Raw genomic sequence first — 18212 nt, forward strand, 5'->3', positions numbered from 1 at the left:
ATCCATGTGCACACTTCAAGACAGGATTACTTATGATTATTACAAATATTTAATTCTTCGGATATTTCATCACAACAAGGTTTCTGTAAACCTTCAGAATCCATTTCCTCATCTTTCCATTACATCCATCTTGAGTCGGCCAACTGTAGATTTTATTCACATTCTTTAGTTTTCAGAGCTTGTTTGATAAGAGCATTAGAAAGTAACATCAACCTTAATGGTTTTAAGTTCCTGAGTATTGATCCTTGTAATTCCTTATTCACATTCCACAGTACTTCCAACTGTACAGAACAATTGACTTTATAATCTTGCACTGGAACCTGGTGAAGAAAAGGACTAGTAAACCTTTCAGTGAATCATTGTTAATTGCATGTGTGCAGGAAACACCGATGAAAGCCAGATGCTCACATAAGTTACTACTAAGATTCACAGCCTCTTGACCACGCTGTTGCTGCTGCTGCAGTTCTGTTTGGTAATTTGAACATCACCATTTTTGGATCTTCATCATATCAGTCTTCAAGAAAATATTCTTGATTCTCAGGCCACCATGACCAAAATGACAGCAATCATATTTCTGCTTAACAGATCAGAACAATTCTTACAACTTGGCAATGGTGTTTCCTACAATGGGTTCCTGTTGTGGAACCTATGACTTCTAGTACCTTCCAGATGCCATGGTTTGAGAGGTACCATCTGAGAACAAATTTTCAGTCTAAGACAAAATGATCCATGAATATGTGCTTCTGTTTCTCACATGTATATTGGAGGCTACAACATCTGGTACATCTGCAAGCAGCTGCCCAGTTCAAGTCCTCCAGTGTTGCAGCATGAATACAGTCACAATTACCACACTGACTACCCTCGGACCAGAGACAACAGCTTGTCCTGAAGAACTTGACCCTGTCTCCTCGGTCTGAAGGTGACCAGAATCTGAAAACAACACATAATCCATGCAATAGCAAATTTCAAATCAAGGCTTTTATCTCAGTCATCATAAAGCATTCACTGGTTTCTAACAAAAACATTGCAAGTTTTGAAGCACCTGTTTTAGACTATATCAAAATTAACTCTCAGAGTAACTCTAAGTATCTTCCAATGTTCAATCAAGTTGTTCTTGAATAACTGTTGTTAGGTATGTAGTATTTCAGTATTTTTCACAAACGGACAAATGAGGCCACGTCACACCATATCAACTTTGTTTGGATTATGTCTTTTGAAACCAATTCTAAAAATGCCATCAATTCAATTCTGGAGCGATGGTCAGGAAAAGAATTTAAACATAATGCATGAAGAACCTGAGAATACTTAGACTATACATATGAATAAGTGACGAAGAGTAAAAGTCATCAGCGAAAAGTCACTGTATGTTGACCTTGTATGGAAAAAAAAGTGAAAGGAAAAGAAAGTAAAAATCATTGTAACAGCTCCTGAGCATTGATGTGAGATGACCTGATCAGTAAGGTTACTGCGTAAGTGTAAAACAACTGCCATACCGTACTCACTGTAGTGAGGCTGTGTCTGCAGCTGTTCATGCTCTCTCTCAGGGCTGTGCTCTGCAAGTTGAACAAGTTCTTTAACAAGTTGCTTATCAATGAGGGAGGTTTAACACGGCACTGAACAGTGTTCCAGTTACGTCATGATATGTAATCTTAATATGGATTAAACCCATGAGGATTATGTCAGATCTGATCTTCAGCAACCAATCCTTGTCAGAAGTGGACTTTTGAATCGGCCTGTCATGTGGCTGACTTGGTTGACATATGTCATTGTATATGTATTGCTTACATTGATCTTCATAATGTCAATCACTAGATTCTCTGGTCCACACTAAAACACTTACAAACTTGGTTATACAGATAAAATATTGCAATATTTAACAATAGCAAGTGAGAGAGTTTAGTTTCGTCCACTTTTAGCAATATTCCAGCAATGTCACAACAGTTCACACCAGCAATGGGCTTTGCACATCGTACCCATGTGGGGAATCTAACATGGGTCTCCTGATACTTAACCCCTAGGCTACCAAACCATCCAATATTTAGCAATGAACAGAGGAACCAAGAATATGGAAGGAGAGACTGAAGCTGTGTAGGTGTTAGACATTTATCACTTTGGTGAAACAAAACTGGAATCGTGCCCATAAACATCAATACATAATCAGCATGAAGAAGAACTTGACCCACATTCACAGGGTTCTGACATGCCTAAGAGATGCAATTCAGCCACCACTCTACACACACCTCATTTTTCCCAGACACCTTATGTTTCAATCCGTCTCAGTCTGCCTGTAAGTGATCTGTCAAACTGATGACTATACTAAGTGGCCAGAGTGCAGCCCCTTTCCAAGCTCCTTGACCTTGACCTTTGTCCTTTCAACACAGGATGAGTTCTTGGATGTTTTCAGTTGGCAAGATAAAGTAAGTACCCAGTTTTGTAGATCAGATTGTAATTATCCGCACCTAAAATGTTAATATTGGACATAAGTGTCCTTAATTTCCTACTTTACACTTTACACACCCAAACACACATCCATTTATGTACATCACTGTCCAGTATGTCCACAGCAAAATGTTTCCCCAATCAAGAACATATCTCTACAAAGAAAAGTTTTTAGAAACATTGCATGGTCCTTGACAATATTTAGAATAGATACAGATGTGCATTTTCTTGGGATATTCTCATGATTCCGTTTAGACTGCCAGTCGAGTTAGGCAAAGTGGCTCATTTGCCTGAGGTGCCATGTACAGTAATGTCTGTTTGTGTAGCCAAAATCTGACAACCATTAGTGCCAGATGTGTCCTGACTGACTGTGATTTTGGGTTTATCAACACTTGAAGCATGTTCCTGGATTATTCTAAAGCAGTAAATGGTGACCCATTTTTTGTTTGTTATTCCAGCTATATGGGAGCTGTCTGTAAATAATCAAGTCTGGATTAGACAATCCAGAGATCAATATCATGAGCATCGATCTAAGTAAATGGAATACAAAGACATATGTCAACCAAATCAGAGAATCTGATCACCAGATCCCATTAATCGCCTCTCTTGACAAGCATGGGTCATTGAAGAAGAAATCTAGCCCAGATCTTCATGGGTGGAGACAAGTATGCATTGCTGAAGATCAATTCTAACCTGGATCTTCATGGGTTTACCAGCATAGGCTGCATGGAAATACTTGTAAACCATACAGCATCTGAACACTGATAACACTGAACGCCACCATCGCTTTAGGGATTTGTTTCCAGTACCACTTCTTGCACTCATGAATATCAAGAATATTCTTAATAACTGTTAAATTTACATAATGTCTCAATAAATATGCAAAGAATAAAACCCAAACACTGCAACAAAAAAACAAATGGTCTCCAGGTGGACAGTATAAACATGTATAGTTAAGTGTGTGCAAGCTCCTAGCTGAAGAAGGACTATAACTCATCTCCCCTCCTGGTATAATATTCAATACTTCAACACTGAAACTACCACAGTACTAACCTCGTTTGTTAACATTCGATGACCCACCTGGAACAAAAACAACAGGTGTCAAAAATAGTAAAGAACTGAAATAAATTTAACATCAATCATAATGATTTGGATAAATGAAGCCTCGTGACCCATATTGAACATAGATATGTCCACCATTGGATGACATTTATATCCCTGAAGTAATTTGCAGCTTCCTTGTAGGATTGACCCCCATGGGTCAGACTGCAGTAGATAGGGGCTAGAATTAGCTACATAAGTAGGAAATTAAACCTTAAGTGTTTCCTTTTTTCTGATGTGCCAGCTCATTCACACAGCTGCAGTCAGTTTACTTCTAATTTTCACAATCCACATCAAGCTGACATATTTTGTCCTCAGTGCCATGTATATTTTGTTATCAGGAAATATAGTAACCATATATTTGATGAGCACCAGTCAAGACAAATGTGTCATTAATGTGTCATTGGCCATAAATTTCAGAATGTGGATACATTTTAATATTGTCATATGCGGCAAATTCATTAAATTAAGGCGTCAAACAATAACAGTGAAACAGCTGACTTTATAGGCATCAGGAAATTAATGTGAGAAGCCTTTCAACATAGGATTCCTAATGGATTCCACCAAAACTACTTCAAGAAAATAAGTTGAGAAGTCTTTGAACATAATATTGTTTCATGAATTCTACACAAACTACACAGAATTCTATGGAAGATTAGTTCCTTTTAATTTTGAATGCATGTGAGTACAAATAGATGTCATGGACTTACATGATTTACAATGAACAACATATCAGTCATGTGGTCAAGTGTCAGCTTAATGTGGATATTAATGAATGTCTGACTGTTCCTCTTTCTTATCAGTTGACCCACTGTCACAATATCCTTTAACATAAACAACCCCACCCTCATTTGAACTTATGGAAAACCTGTTGCCTTGAAAATGCAAGAGAAAAAGTAGGTTTCAGGTGATGTCTAATGTACATACTAAGAAAAATTGAAAGAGTTTAGATGGATGGATAGATACACTTAAGTATGCCCTTTGATGTACATACAATGTTTCATGAAGAAAAATTGAAAGAGTTTAGATGGATGGATAGATACACTTAAGTATGCCCTTTGGGCAATGGGAAAACTGAAGGTGAAACTTAAACTAAAACAGTTACAAAACAAAATTTATATGTTCATAAACATACACAATAAATCTACAGCAGATTAAAGATCTTCATTCACATTCTTCAAATACAGCGAGTGAGTTTAGTTTTACACCGCACTCAGCAATATTCCAGCTACAGGATGACGGTCTGTAAGTAATCATATCTGGACCAGAAAATCCTGTGATCAACATCATGAGCATTGATCTAAATAATTGGGATATGATGACATTAGCAAGTCTGACCACCTGATCACGCTAATCGCCTCTTACAACAAGCAGGGGTTGCCGAAGATCGAAGATCAATTCTAACCCAGATATTCACAGGTATTTTCAACTACAGGCGAACAACATGTTATTAAGGCTGACTGCACATCTTTAACAGTACTTGTTACCCATAAGATGCCCTCAGTGAATGAAAGCATGCAGGAACATTTTCTGATACAGAAAAATATAAAACCACTTAATCCCAACTCACCTACTCTGACCGTGACCGAATGACTGCTCATTTCGTTTTGAGATCCGCGACACATGAACATCCCTGAGTCATGTGGCTGACTGTTGTCCACGATGAGCTCACTGAAGAGGGAGTGGTCCTCCTCAGTCCAGAAGCGAGTGATGATGTAGTTCCTGTACCTCTCACCCGTGATCTTGTCCCCATCTTTGAACCAGTCTATACTCTGGGCGTTCAGTCTACCTGAGATGTTGCACACCAACCGTATCTCACCACCTACGGGTACATACTTTGACCCTTGCAAGAAGATATCTGCAGCACCAAAAGTGGGAATTGTTTATGAAATAAACACTTATACTGACAAATGGATATAACATGTTTGTTGTTTTTTTTCTGGACAATTTCTGTATAATTTTCATCAAAATGAACTACAGCAACAGGAAACCAACAAAAGCAGTCATGACAACTGTAGCTTGATGTTTTATGTATCTCCTGAGAACATAAGATACAATTATTTTACCATAAATATACATCTTAACTGGTTCAGAAATGAGGAGCATTGAGTGTCTTCTCACTAAAATTTAGGGGTGGTGGGGTAGCCTGATGGTTAAAGAGTTCGTTGTCACACCTAATGTCCGAGTTCGATTCCTAACAAGGGTGTAATGTGTGAAGCCCTTTCTGGTGCCTCTGCCATGATATTGCTGGAATACTGCTAATATGGTGTGAACTAAGCCCACTTCCTTACTAACTATTATCAGTTAAGAACAAAAAGGTAGTTTTCTTATCTTATCCACATGTTCCTGATAATCTGAACAGACCCCAAACTTACCAGGTTTTTGTGCAGGGGGATCTGAAACATAAATGTAGAGTTTTCACAAATATTTCAACCTTTCCCATAGTAATAATGCATATGACTTTTGACCTGATTAGAGCTTAAATAGAGTTATCTCCCTTACACCAATGGTGCCTTAAGTTTAAAATCAACCTAGTAAAGTAATCTAATTTAAGAATTACTATAAAATTCAACAAATCATCATGAATATGAATTAACTCATTAAATCTAAAAAAAGTGAGAATTACAATTCACATACCACGCAATGTTCTTACCTATAACGATGAGGTACACTTCCCGTACATATTTTTTTGTGGCAGCTATCTGGCATTCATAAATTCCTGTACGGTCCTTCTGTGCGTTCTTTATCAACAAATTCCAATCACTGATTTGGAAAGAAATTCTTCGATGCTCTGAAATAACATTTGGATCCTTCACCCATGTCAGTTTACCAATTGTCAAGAAGTGGTCTGCCCCTTGGTGACGCCACACAACCTGGAACAAAGGGAGGACAATAAAGAGCCTGGTGTAGAATAACAGGCTTGATACAAGTCAATACCAGCAGGGTCTCTTCATTGTAAACTGGGTTATCGCCAATCAGTCTGGGGAGGGTGAAGGGTTTGTAAGTATTTGTAGAAGGTATTGATTGTGAATTAGTGAGTTTTAAGCTATTTTCACCAATGCAATTCAATTTTGCTGAGGCATATCGCACAAAAATCAGTGCTGGTGAATTTACAACAACCCATCACTCGAGTATTGACTCTTCCATACATTTGGAAAGAGTAATTATTCCTTAATGTTATTCATAGTTACACTTTCTCCACACACATATTGTTCAAAAAGGTGAAAATTAGATCAGATATGCACAAATCACAAATGGACTGAAACATGTCAAAATAATTTATTTTAATAGGATGTTCTGGAAAAAAAATTAAAATATGAATGGTGAAATGAAAGAAAGACTATTTTATATGCTAAAATCCTCATTTTCAGACAAGGTGTAACTTTGCAATCTGTCTATTCTCATGTAATCTGTGCCATGGACAATGAGACACAGAGATTTAAGAACAGCTTTTAATTACCTAGATTGTTTATTTTATGATGTGCCCAGTCAAACAAAGTTTGCTTTTACAACATGTATAAACCCACAGATTGCCACTTCACTTGGTCCAAGTCCTCTATTAACACAATATCCCAAAATGAATTACCCAGAAAATATTCAGGGACTGAACCATATTTCAGTTACCGGTCAACAATTAGTAGCACTGTCATTATAATCAATCAGTTCTCAACATGCCAGGGTAATAATTTTCCCAAGAAAATCCCAGGAGATAATCTTTCTAATGAACCACACGTCCATTCCAAATATGGCTGGGCGAGGACCTGATGTGTACGTAAGGCCAAGCTGGCTAGAGAGGCTTCTGCTTGAAATGTATCTTATACAGAACTTTTTTTTCTTATACAGAACTTCTTTCTTGAAAGTGATCCTGTGGAAACATCTGAGATCTTATTTTATGGGAAATAAAACAATTAGTATCATATATTTAATTTGTAAGTAATCACTTAACATTATATATGTCTTTTAACCCTGCATGACAGATCTGCAAATGATACACTTTACAATGCATGTGATACTTTACACTGCATATGTTAGACTGTACACTGCATGAGGTATATTGCCCACTGCATGTGATATACTGTTTACTGCATGCACTGTACTGTACACTGCATGTTGCATACTGCATACTGAATGTGTCATACTGTATACTGCAAGCAACATACTGTATACTGCTTGCGGCATGTTGTACACTGCATGTGATATAGCATAAACTGCTTATGATATACCATAAACTGCATGTCATATACTGTACACTGCATGTGATATAGTCCCTATACAGCATCTGATATACCATAAGCGGCATGTGGTATACTGTACACTACATGTGCCATACCTTATACTGCATGTGATATACCTTACACTGCATGTGATTTTCTGTCACATCATCATAATTCTGAGTGTCTGAGCATAACAAGTAAAATCTTGTAATGTCTTTTGTGTGATGTGTCCAGAGACTAAACTACCATACTTCCCCACTCTATCCTGGGTGATGGTGTAGTCCAGTGGTTAAAGCAATTGCTCATCATGATGAGGACAGGGTTCAATTCCTGATACAAATACAAAGTGTGAAGCCCATTTCTGGTGTCCCTTGTAAAATTGCTAGAATACTGCTAAACACAGCATAACACCCAACTCCCTCACTCACACACTCTATCAGATGCACTAGCCACTAGTCTACAGAGCATGATACATCATACATAACACAAGATCCTTTCTGACATAAGTAAGACTGTGCACCTCCACACAAACAGCATCTGCTCCCTTGCTATGTCATAACCACAACCGCTCAAACAAATCCGGTCTGGTAGGATTGTTTACGGAGATATGAATACTACACATACTGAGCTACTACTGTTATTTACAGCACATCAAAAATATACACCTGAATCATGTCACAATAGAATGACTTGGGAGGACAACAAATAAACAGGAACTCCAAAACATGGCAGATGGGAAAATGCTTGGCAGGCCTAGGGATGAAGTGATGTTTGTTTATGCTTTAATCAAGATGGATGCTACAGGCAAGGGTTTGTTTTATGAACAAACAGCCACGTTTGGGAACCCCATTTTGAATGAAGCATACACACTCCATTTGCATTTCCCATCAGCTTTGCTTGCATAGCAACATGTGAGATGCCTTCAGGATAGTAGTACATTGTAACACTGTCGGCATCCAGGGACAGGTAACACTGTGGTTAAAGTTAATAAGTTCATGAGTAAGTGAATATGGTGTTAAGCCACTTTTAGCAATTTTCCAGCAACATCACGGTAGGAAACATCGAAAACGGGCTTCACACATTGCATCTAGGTGGGGAATCGAACGTGGATCTTCAGCATGAAGAACAGACACTTTAACCAAAAGGCTACCCTTCCACCCATGAAGTTTGTGAGAGAATAGTTTTTCGCTGTTTTCAGAAATATCAGAAATGTCACAACAGAAGAAGTGGGGAATTGAACCCAGGTCTTCGACATGACGAGTGAATGCATTAACCACAAGGCTACTCCATTGAACCAAATTGCGGTTCTGAGGTGGCTTAAAACCGTGACATGACTGACTGCATGTCATCACACACCATTGCTAGACTGTTCACAATACATCAGATGTAGGCAGCATAGTAACAGCTTGTACATACAGCAAAGCCTCTTAGATTATTATTTAGTTTGCAGAAATTCCCTTTCACCAAAGGTCAGTGAATAAACTTGTATGAATTCTTAAAGTAATAAAATGGATATTTTGCTTCCAAAGAAAGAGTGCTACATTCTGACAAGAACAAAAGTATACACAGCAGGACAAAAGAAACTGACAGGCAAAACATCAATTTTATGTAACATTTTGGAAAATCAAAAAACAAAGCTGTCATGAGAATCCCAAACTGTCAATGTCCAGTACCATATCAGTTCACAAAAGCATTCACTCCTGTGTAATAAACATTACCTACTATACTGAACTAGAAATTATAAGGAGCATGAACATTTTGGATTTGTATTCAACACTGATCACACAGTTTCACAAAATATCACCCAAAATTTTAATGATGCAAAACAAATTTTATTCAGCATATTAACTGATTTCATTTCATTTATGCAACCGCTGACAGAGTGTCATAATTTTACCCATCCAATTTTCCTTCTCAGGTGCATTCTTCAGAGGGTATTGCCATAAATTAAGAAAAAAAACATTTCCATCATAGGGAAAAGATCATTGACACCTGTTTGTAGAACTTATAAATAGTAAAATCACTGCTAAATTATATTTGTCCCTCTTGTTTAACTATTGTTTATAGATTACCATCCTTAAACTTGCACAGTGTACTGTATTTTCATTCATTAAAAACACTCCTAATTTTTTTATTTATTCCAGTTGATAAACAAAACTTGAGAGCAAAATACCTTCGAGGGAGGTGTTTTCTGTACACAACAGTTCTTCGTGTGACAGAAGACGCAGTCTTTGAAGATGATACTACTTTTCTTATTAAGGTACAAAACCTTCCCAGTAAATTTCCTTTCCTCCCTCTATTTCATCTTAAGTGATAAAAAGTAATCCAATTTTGACACAAAACATGCCTCTAATCACATAAATCACAATGTAAGTGACAAATCAGTCGGTGCTTGCCAGGCAATGCCGAAATCCAGGGCCTCTCTAATCCAACTAGCTCCACAAAACCTCACTTAACTGAATTATTCCACAGCCTCGATACCACTGAAAGGTCACTCCTGAGTCAATTTGGAATGAGCTACTTCAATAAAAGCAAATTCACTCCATCACTAAACCTCCAGAGGCAACGAAAACAATCAAATCCAACAATTGGCACAAAAACTTATTATTGGCATCCATGGCGCCAATCACCAAATGGCAGCAATTAGCCTCTTATTGATTAAGGAATTGAGTGCTAATTTTAGGGCATTAAAAACGTCATCTTCAAGCTAATAAATATCCATAAATCCCTTCTAATAAGGACCCTTATCTTGGACTTTTGAAGGGTCTTCAGAAAATACCATAGAATTTAACGGTAATAATGGGATTCAGATCTCAGATAGAGAAAGCTAATTCTTGATTGAAACAAAACTTTCCATTGTTGTTGATCCTGTTGGTAGACAGTGTAATAAAAAATCCACTTCAAAGCACTGTCACAGCTTCACAGGGATTCCAGGTTCTATGGTAAATCCATCTTAGATGACTTCCTACTCACGACTACTCAAACAAGTGTTATAGAAAATTATGAACAATTAAGCAATATTTTCAGTTTAAAACATAATTCAACATATCATAGGAATGGGTTAACCAAAATGTTTTCATTGATTTTTCACTCTTTGAAAGTCACAAATAACAAAATCACGTGCCCCTGTGCAGATCCAGGTTAGAATTCCTTGCTTCATCAACCCCTGCTTGATGTAAGAGGTGACTAAAGAGACTGGGTGCTCAGGCTTGCTAGCTTGACTGATGGATGTCTCATTCTAATTCTATTGACTCATGCTGTTGACATCAATCACAGGATTGTCAAGTCGAGATGTGAACATTACAGACTTCAAATTTACAGTTCTAATATTGCTGACTTCACAGTTAAACAACAGACTCTAGAGTGAAAATAATGTGACTATTCTTATAAAAGAAAAGAAAAAAAACAACACTTGGCTTCCTACCTCAAGGACAAGGCACAAATCATTCCAAACTAAAGAGCAATCATATTCCAAGTTAAAACAAGAAAGATGGAAAATGTCCCACAAGACTACCTTGATCTTGAAACATAGGTCTATACCATACTTACCCATCAATTAAGGATCCACCATCTGAGTCTAAGCTATCATTATATTTTACCATCTTTATGTAGAAGTTTACTAGGAGACGACTGCTGCCCACCAACCTATTTCCTTACAAACATTCCTCACAATCCGCTTGCGATCCCATTGGTATGAAATTCATTCCCTCTTCTCCATATCCATGATGGACTAGTCAAGACTTCAGCTGATGGAAAATTATGAGCAGTAATCTTATCATTACATCCGATTTCCTACAAAATCTCAATGGACTGAAACCAATGTGCAGAACCCAACCCAATAAAATGTTCAATATTAATTCGAAGGTGCAAGTGTTACAAATTTGAAGTAATCTTTTGTTCAGTCGAGTGAAATGTTGTACATAATGGTTGTGTTTTTTTCAATCAATACCACGAGTGTACCACTTGTTTGGACTCTCCCCTTTGGGGGGCAAATCAAACTGGCATATCTTTCTGCTTGAGTATTGTCTGTCACAACAATCACACGGCCAGTCTTCTGGGGAAACATGCAAGATTTACACTGAACATGCTGGACAGTTTGACTTCTCTCAATCCATAGTAGACTTGTATGTCGATTACAACATAGAGATGGGCAGGCAACAAGTCTTTGGAAGGCTTTGTGTCCGAGTTTCCAGGTGTCTTGGGACAGCACATTATCATAAGAGAAACAAGTGCTCAAAGCTCAAGGCCTCACACTGACAGTTTCTTAATTACATGGATTCTGTTTCATGTGAAGATTTGTTACTGTCAACAATGGAGGAGGTGTCATGTAAGCTTGCTTTGGGGAACATCTGTGGACACAAGATATAACAAAGCATCAAGAACTCTGGATAAGAATAACTGAACCAAAAATGGTGTTTTTTACAGCAATGTCAATACTTGCCTGTATCCTTATGGACAAACAAATATTTACTCCAAAAAAAGCCCTCTTATGTGAAAATGTGGACCTATTTTAAAACATGATTAAAATCCAAACAAAGCCTTGAACAGTGTTTTATTTCGACCGAGGTAAGCTAACCTTGAGTGAGATTAATGCTAATTTATTTGTTCTATGGGGTCTACACAACAGACAGGGATAGTAGTAATTCAGAAAACCCCAAATGCCATTCACAGATCACTATTTTTTCTTTATATTAAGCTTAGAAGAGACAAAACCCAAACAATAAAGGTCAAGTGAGTTTGTCTCCCATTATCCATTTGTACATCAAAGTTTACAATTTCTAGACCTGAAACTACATGCTTGAAGAATTTACAGGAATTTTTCTAAGGAGTTCTCATAATCTTCTGATCCAGTTTTATCATGGCCACTATGACAGCCATATAGAAAATGTTTTTATTTTATTTTCTACAGCCAAGCACTGAAGATGGATAGAGAAAGTGTTGTCTCCTTCTTAATTTTTCTTCCAACTTTGACAATTCAAGTTAAAATAATATTCAGAATGTATTCAGAATTTAGGTATATATTTGTTGCAAAAACTCCTGAAATTTACAAGCAAACAAAGACCTTTTCAGGAGCAATAAATTGTCATTATTTCCGACTACAATGACAACTGACACATTGTAACTTGAGACAAAATTTAAAGAAAGATCATGAATTATCCCAATTCAGGATCCACAAAGGAGGTGCTTCACATTAGTGAAGATTGACAAAAATACAAGACTAAACACCACAATAAATGTTGCCAACTGTGTTTGATAAATGACACGCTATCACTGCACTCAACAAGGAGGTCGCCTGACAATCCAAGGCCAATCTAACTGCTGTGTCCACCTAAGAATCTTGGCACTATCAATCTAAATAAACTCTCCCTACCAAAAAGTCACTTATTTTATAATACCCATACTTCAAATACAAAAAGCTACTTCATCATGTCTCCCTATACTGAATCCTGTGTTCTTGATGAAACTTCTCTTCATCTGTTGATGGACAGAAGCTTGACGTAAAACAATGAACACATCAGTCACCAGCAGCACAGATGGAAAATGAAATACTTTGATGAACAGCTATGGTAAAGCAACCTATGTATCTACAGCAAGGGCTATTTGGTCAATGAAAAGTAAGTCCGCATCTCACATCTCAACTGCCGGATGACTGGCCAGGAAATGAACATAGATGCAAGATGAATTGTCATGTCGTTGGTTGCAGCTACCAGCTTTATACACTGTGCTCTATAATTAAAAACATATCCTAGGGCAGGTTCACTGACAGAAGACAGAAAGAGGGTTTTCTGTGCCACAAGAAATAATCTTACTGCAACACATTATCCTTGAAATGTCAGTGGTGAGTTAGTGGTAAATTAAGGTCTGCTGTTCTTGTTATCATATCCTGCTGTGGTTTCAGGTTTAGGCTTAGTGTTGCCCAAAGACTTACTATCAGTTGTTTCAGGTTTTCATATTACCCATTCCCCTTCAAGGATTATATTTCACAAACTATCAGTATTTTTTTATTGCTTATGAATTAAAAATTGTTAAATTAGCTTGATACATCAAACATTTGTTCAGCTGTTCAGCATCTTTATATCAAATACACAAATTAAATCTTCATACTGCTGACTCCTTGAACTGTTTATTCTGAATGTATATTTATTGAATGCTGAAGAAAAATACAGTTAGACGAAGTGTTAATTTTGAGATTGGGTAATATTTTCAAGCAACTCAACTCATGTTTTGCCAATTTAATGGGTTCATTTTTATAATAAAATCATCCCAAACAAATTGTACTAACAGTAACAGCCGGTTCATCACTTAATGAATATTCCACACACAAACATCACCCTTCCTGATTCTATCAAGCATTCGTGTATGATCATGAGATTAATTTTCCAGTACTAAATAAGGCCAATTGTACCTTAATTTGACCATCCCTGCCAACAAAGCCACTGAGTGACCAAGGGCTATGTCTCTCCAGGACATAATTATAACAACATCAGCCAGTCTGGTCACATCAGTTATTGTCTCTGTGGGTCATCAGTAAGTCCAGCTGTCCAGAGACTGACCGGGACCACCAATATAGAATCCCTCAAGACCTTGACAATAGGATTACAACGATAAATGTATTAGCTACTCAAAAGCTTCACTTCTTGGCTCAGCCTGAACATTTTAATCTGAGTTCTTGTGTGTTGATGTCAGGAGCATTCATTTTCCCAACACTTGGCAGACCAAATTACACTTATGACTCTTAAGTACTACACATTTAGCTCCAGTCTAAAGCAGAGTTTAACAAATGATACAGTCTGATGGGTCCAAAGTTGAAGCAAATCCTTTATGAAAATGAAATGAGTATGGACAGTATGGAAAAAGACAAGGCTTTTATTCTTAGAAAAAATGGAAGTTCAACACAGTAACTGTGATATTATGTTGTTCACCTTTACAGTAAAGTATTGCATTGTCTTCAAACACATTATGATAGAGGGTCTTTGGAGTCTTTGCATTATCTGTAGTGTATCATGTGAGTTATCTGTAGTGTATCATGTGCGTTATCTTTAGTGCATTGTATTCCTGACAATCCTGAGGAAAATACAACCTTTTTTCCAAAAGATTTAATTTTCATGGAAAAGCATTGTAGGTTAGTCATTTGACATTGATATCTGAGTAATTTACACAAGGTTTATTTCACAGCCCCTATGTTTAATTACCCGTTTGAGACATTTCTGACATGTGTTAACAAAAGTTACGGGCTAGAATTGCCTTTGGACATTTTTCCAAATTTTATGGGATGATGTTTTTCAATAGGAATTGCAAATGTTTGGACTAATCATTCAGATACAAAGTGTAAAAATATTAATTGACAGTGATGAAACCTGTCTGTAATTGGCAGCCATCCTGATGAAAATATTTTTTCCTGTGATGTCCAAAACACATCCAGCTGTTTTATGTGTCCCTCTCTTCAAACTTATTAGTGTTCTTTCTCTAATTCATGTCATTTGACAAGATTTGAAGACATGAACAACTAATGTCAGAACTCACAAATTGCCTGGGCCTCGGTGGCACAATTCTCACGAGACAGATGAAACGAAATATTCAAATCTGCCTGAAATCAATTGCCTCAAAGTCTGCTCTGCAAGGACAAGCTTTGACATTTCACAAGTAGCCCTGATTAAGTTTAAACAAATGTATATACTTGTTACCCAAAAATGTCCTATGTCTTCAGACATTATTACTTTTTGAGGTCCTTTATTTATTATTTACTGCACTCAAACAAAAATGATCCCTCAAGAAAAAGAAACTCAATTTACACTTATCATGATGAAAAAATTGAGATTACGTTCCAATGAAGGATTGCTCTGTGTGAAACTTGAAAAGAAAACCTGTTTGTTCTGGAGCCATTTAAGTGAATTATGTTCACAAAGTATATTGTAAGTTACGAGAGCAAACAGCGGGCGCCCTTTCATCACGTGGGCAGCCTCACATTTAACAGATTTTTCAGGACTTTGAGATGAAGGGTAATAACCTTGTCTATTCTATGCTTATCAAAAGGGACAGACGGACTGCTGCTGCCTAATTAGAAAATTGTATTAAGGAAATTAATGATCTTGATCTAAGCCCTGACTGTCCTTCATCAGGATTGAATCAGAAGATCTTACTGTCCAAATTCGGTCAGTTTGACGATCACTGCAGCTGATATCAGTCTACGGAAACCTCATTTCCATGATCAAACATACTGACCAGCGTCCACTTGAAACAAGTTATTTATACAAAAGGCTAAATTACTTTATGATTTCAGAGCATTTGCATATAGTGTTGTCCTGCTCTGTACTTGTATCTGATTTGCATTATGTTAACTGCATAAATGTGGATGGTGATTGATGCACAGGTGCATCTGTGCACAGTTGTGTCCCTTGGACCCACCAGAATCCTATGCCTGAGTTCAAGTCTTAGTGAACCCTTTAAAGTTGGTAACCTCCACATTCATGGTAACTGGTTTCAATAAAGCATTACACATTTGACACCTGAATTGTTTTAGCTTCGTTTTCACATCAAGTGGACATGCAGTGATGTGAGTGGAGTACAGCCTTCACTCACTCACTCACTCACTCACTCACTCACTCACTCATTCACTCACTCACTCATTCACTCACTCGCTCACTCACTCATTCACTCACTCACTCATTCACTCACTCATTCACTCACTCATTCACTCACTCATTCACTCACTCACTCACTCATTCACTCACTCACTCATTCACTCACTCACTCATGTGGATGATGAAATCAGCCAAAAAATGCAATTACATACAGATTAGTTCCTGAGACCACATTTTAGAACTACAGACAGTTTTAATGGTTACAATTCCTCTAGAAGTTTGTTAAACACCATAACTATTGTTACAGCAGATAGGCACTCAAAACAAGTGGAGTATGTTAAATCTGAGGGGCACTTAAAACCAGTAGGGTAGCTCAAACCAGATGGCCACCTTAAAACCAATGGGAGACTTAAAACTTGTGCATTACCTTAAACCATATGGTCACCTTAAAACCAACAGGGCACTTAAAACTAGTGGGTTACATTAAACCAGTGAGATACTTTAAAGCACCAGGGCACCTTGAAACCAACAGGGCTCCTTAAAATCAAAGGGCCACCTAGAACCAGTGGGGCACCAGTACCACAGGGCTGTCAAGCTCCATGTATATTTCATCATGGTTTGGTATGTACCTCTGGGAGCCATAAGCAGCAACAGGAATGTTTCCTGTCTCATATCTGCATCAGCATGACTAATATCAACTTTGACATCACTTTATTCAAGGACAGTCAATTTGCTATGGGAAATAACACAAGTAAAATCTAGTCTAGTGCTCCTATATCTTGCCAGGGTATCTTCGAAAAAAACCGGTAAAATTCATTCCAATGTCACAGAAAATTATGATTGATACTCTCTAACTGTTTAATAGCATCTTCATATCAGTTACAGGTCAGAGCTTAATCGTTTCAGTCATAATTTCAATCCCAGTAATATGAGGGATAGTCCTTTTTGTAAACTGCACTAAAATCAGTTCTGCACTCTTCAAATATCTCTAAGCTCACTGTGTGGATTCCAGTCTTTTGCCCATGTACAAACACACAACACATGGAGATCTTCAATAATCATTTGGAACCAAGAGAATCAGAGATGAGAACTTGATACTTTAAAGCATTTTAAAAACGATATAAATGGAAACACATTTTGAAGAACCCGATGGGGTTTTAGCAGTGGCAGTTACTAAACGTATTACATCCATACACTGAACTTTTCCACACTGCTTTCAGCTAAATTTAAACTGTTCAAATTTCATCCACTATCAATTTACTACAAGGCACATGACAACCTGATAGGGAACATGTATTAAATGCCTAGCAGGGGAACAACCAGTGTTGATTATCTGATTCTGTTATATATAAACTGCAAAAAAGTCATGTAAATGATACAAATGGACCACTGAAAATCAATGACACCTGGTGTCTGCACAAAAAAGGAAAGATAGTACCTGCTGTTGATTCATGACTGTCATACTGACCCTGAAACAAATATCCCCAATACAGCGTGTGAAAGTCTACAATATGTGGCAAATCCATATTACCACTGTTCCAGAAAAGGAATTGAAACTTTAGACTCCTTTTTTAATTCATTTTATGCATACTTTAGGAACTGTTCTTTCAGGAAAATATGTTCATTTCATTGACTTGATGTTAGATTACTGATTTATATGTGGAGTAGACATTTGAAGTGGCATGAAGACTCTTGTAACACTTGTTACAAAAGAGCACAATGACATTTAGAAAGTGGTAAAATGTAACAAATGTCATATATATAATATACCCTTTATCAGTCTTGTGGAAATTTGAAAGGGATGGGATGGGATGGGATGGGATGGGACTCAACAAGATACTAGAATCTGTACTTGCTGAGAAAGTACGTACAAATT

General features: G+C 37.2%; 1 protein-coding gene across 2 annotated transcripts in view; it reads right to left on the minus strand.

Annotated features, from left to right (window-relative positions):
- Positions 1-622: 622 nt before the first annotated feature.
- Positions 623-18212, minus strand: part of LOC137276724 (zwei Ig domain protein zig-8-like) — a 129230-nt gene continuing 111640 nt past the window's right edge. The window contains exons 4-9 of one of the 2 annotated variants that reach the window (XM_067808356.1): positions 6194-6413; positions 5916-5936; positions 5111-5398; positions 3493-3519; positions 1503-1553; positions 623-930 (exon numbers count right to left, since the gene is read on the minus strand). In XM_067808356.1, the coding sequence (XP_067664457.1) occupies positions 806-930; positions 1503-1553; positions 3493-3519; positions 5111-5398; positions 5916-5936; positions 6194-6413 (732 nt within the window). In that variant the 3' untranslated portion in view covers positions 623-805. Of the gene's footprint in view, positions 931-1493; positions 1554-3492; positions 3520-5110; positions 5399-5915; positions 5937-6193; positions 6414-18212 lie in introns of both variants that reach the window. The other variant, XM_067808355.1, reaches the window with a different exon arrangement.

The sequence above is a fragment of the Haliotis asinina genome, chromosome 3 (assembly GCF_037392515.1).
Source record: "Haliotis asinina isolate JCU_RB_2024 chromosome 3, JCU_Hal_asi_v2, whole genome shotgun sequence".
In the NCBI taxonomy this organism is placed as follows: domain Eukaryota; kingdom Metazoa; phylum Mollusca; class Gastropoda; order Lepetellida; family Haliotidae; genus Haliotis; species Haliotis asinina.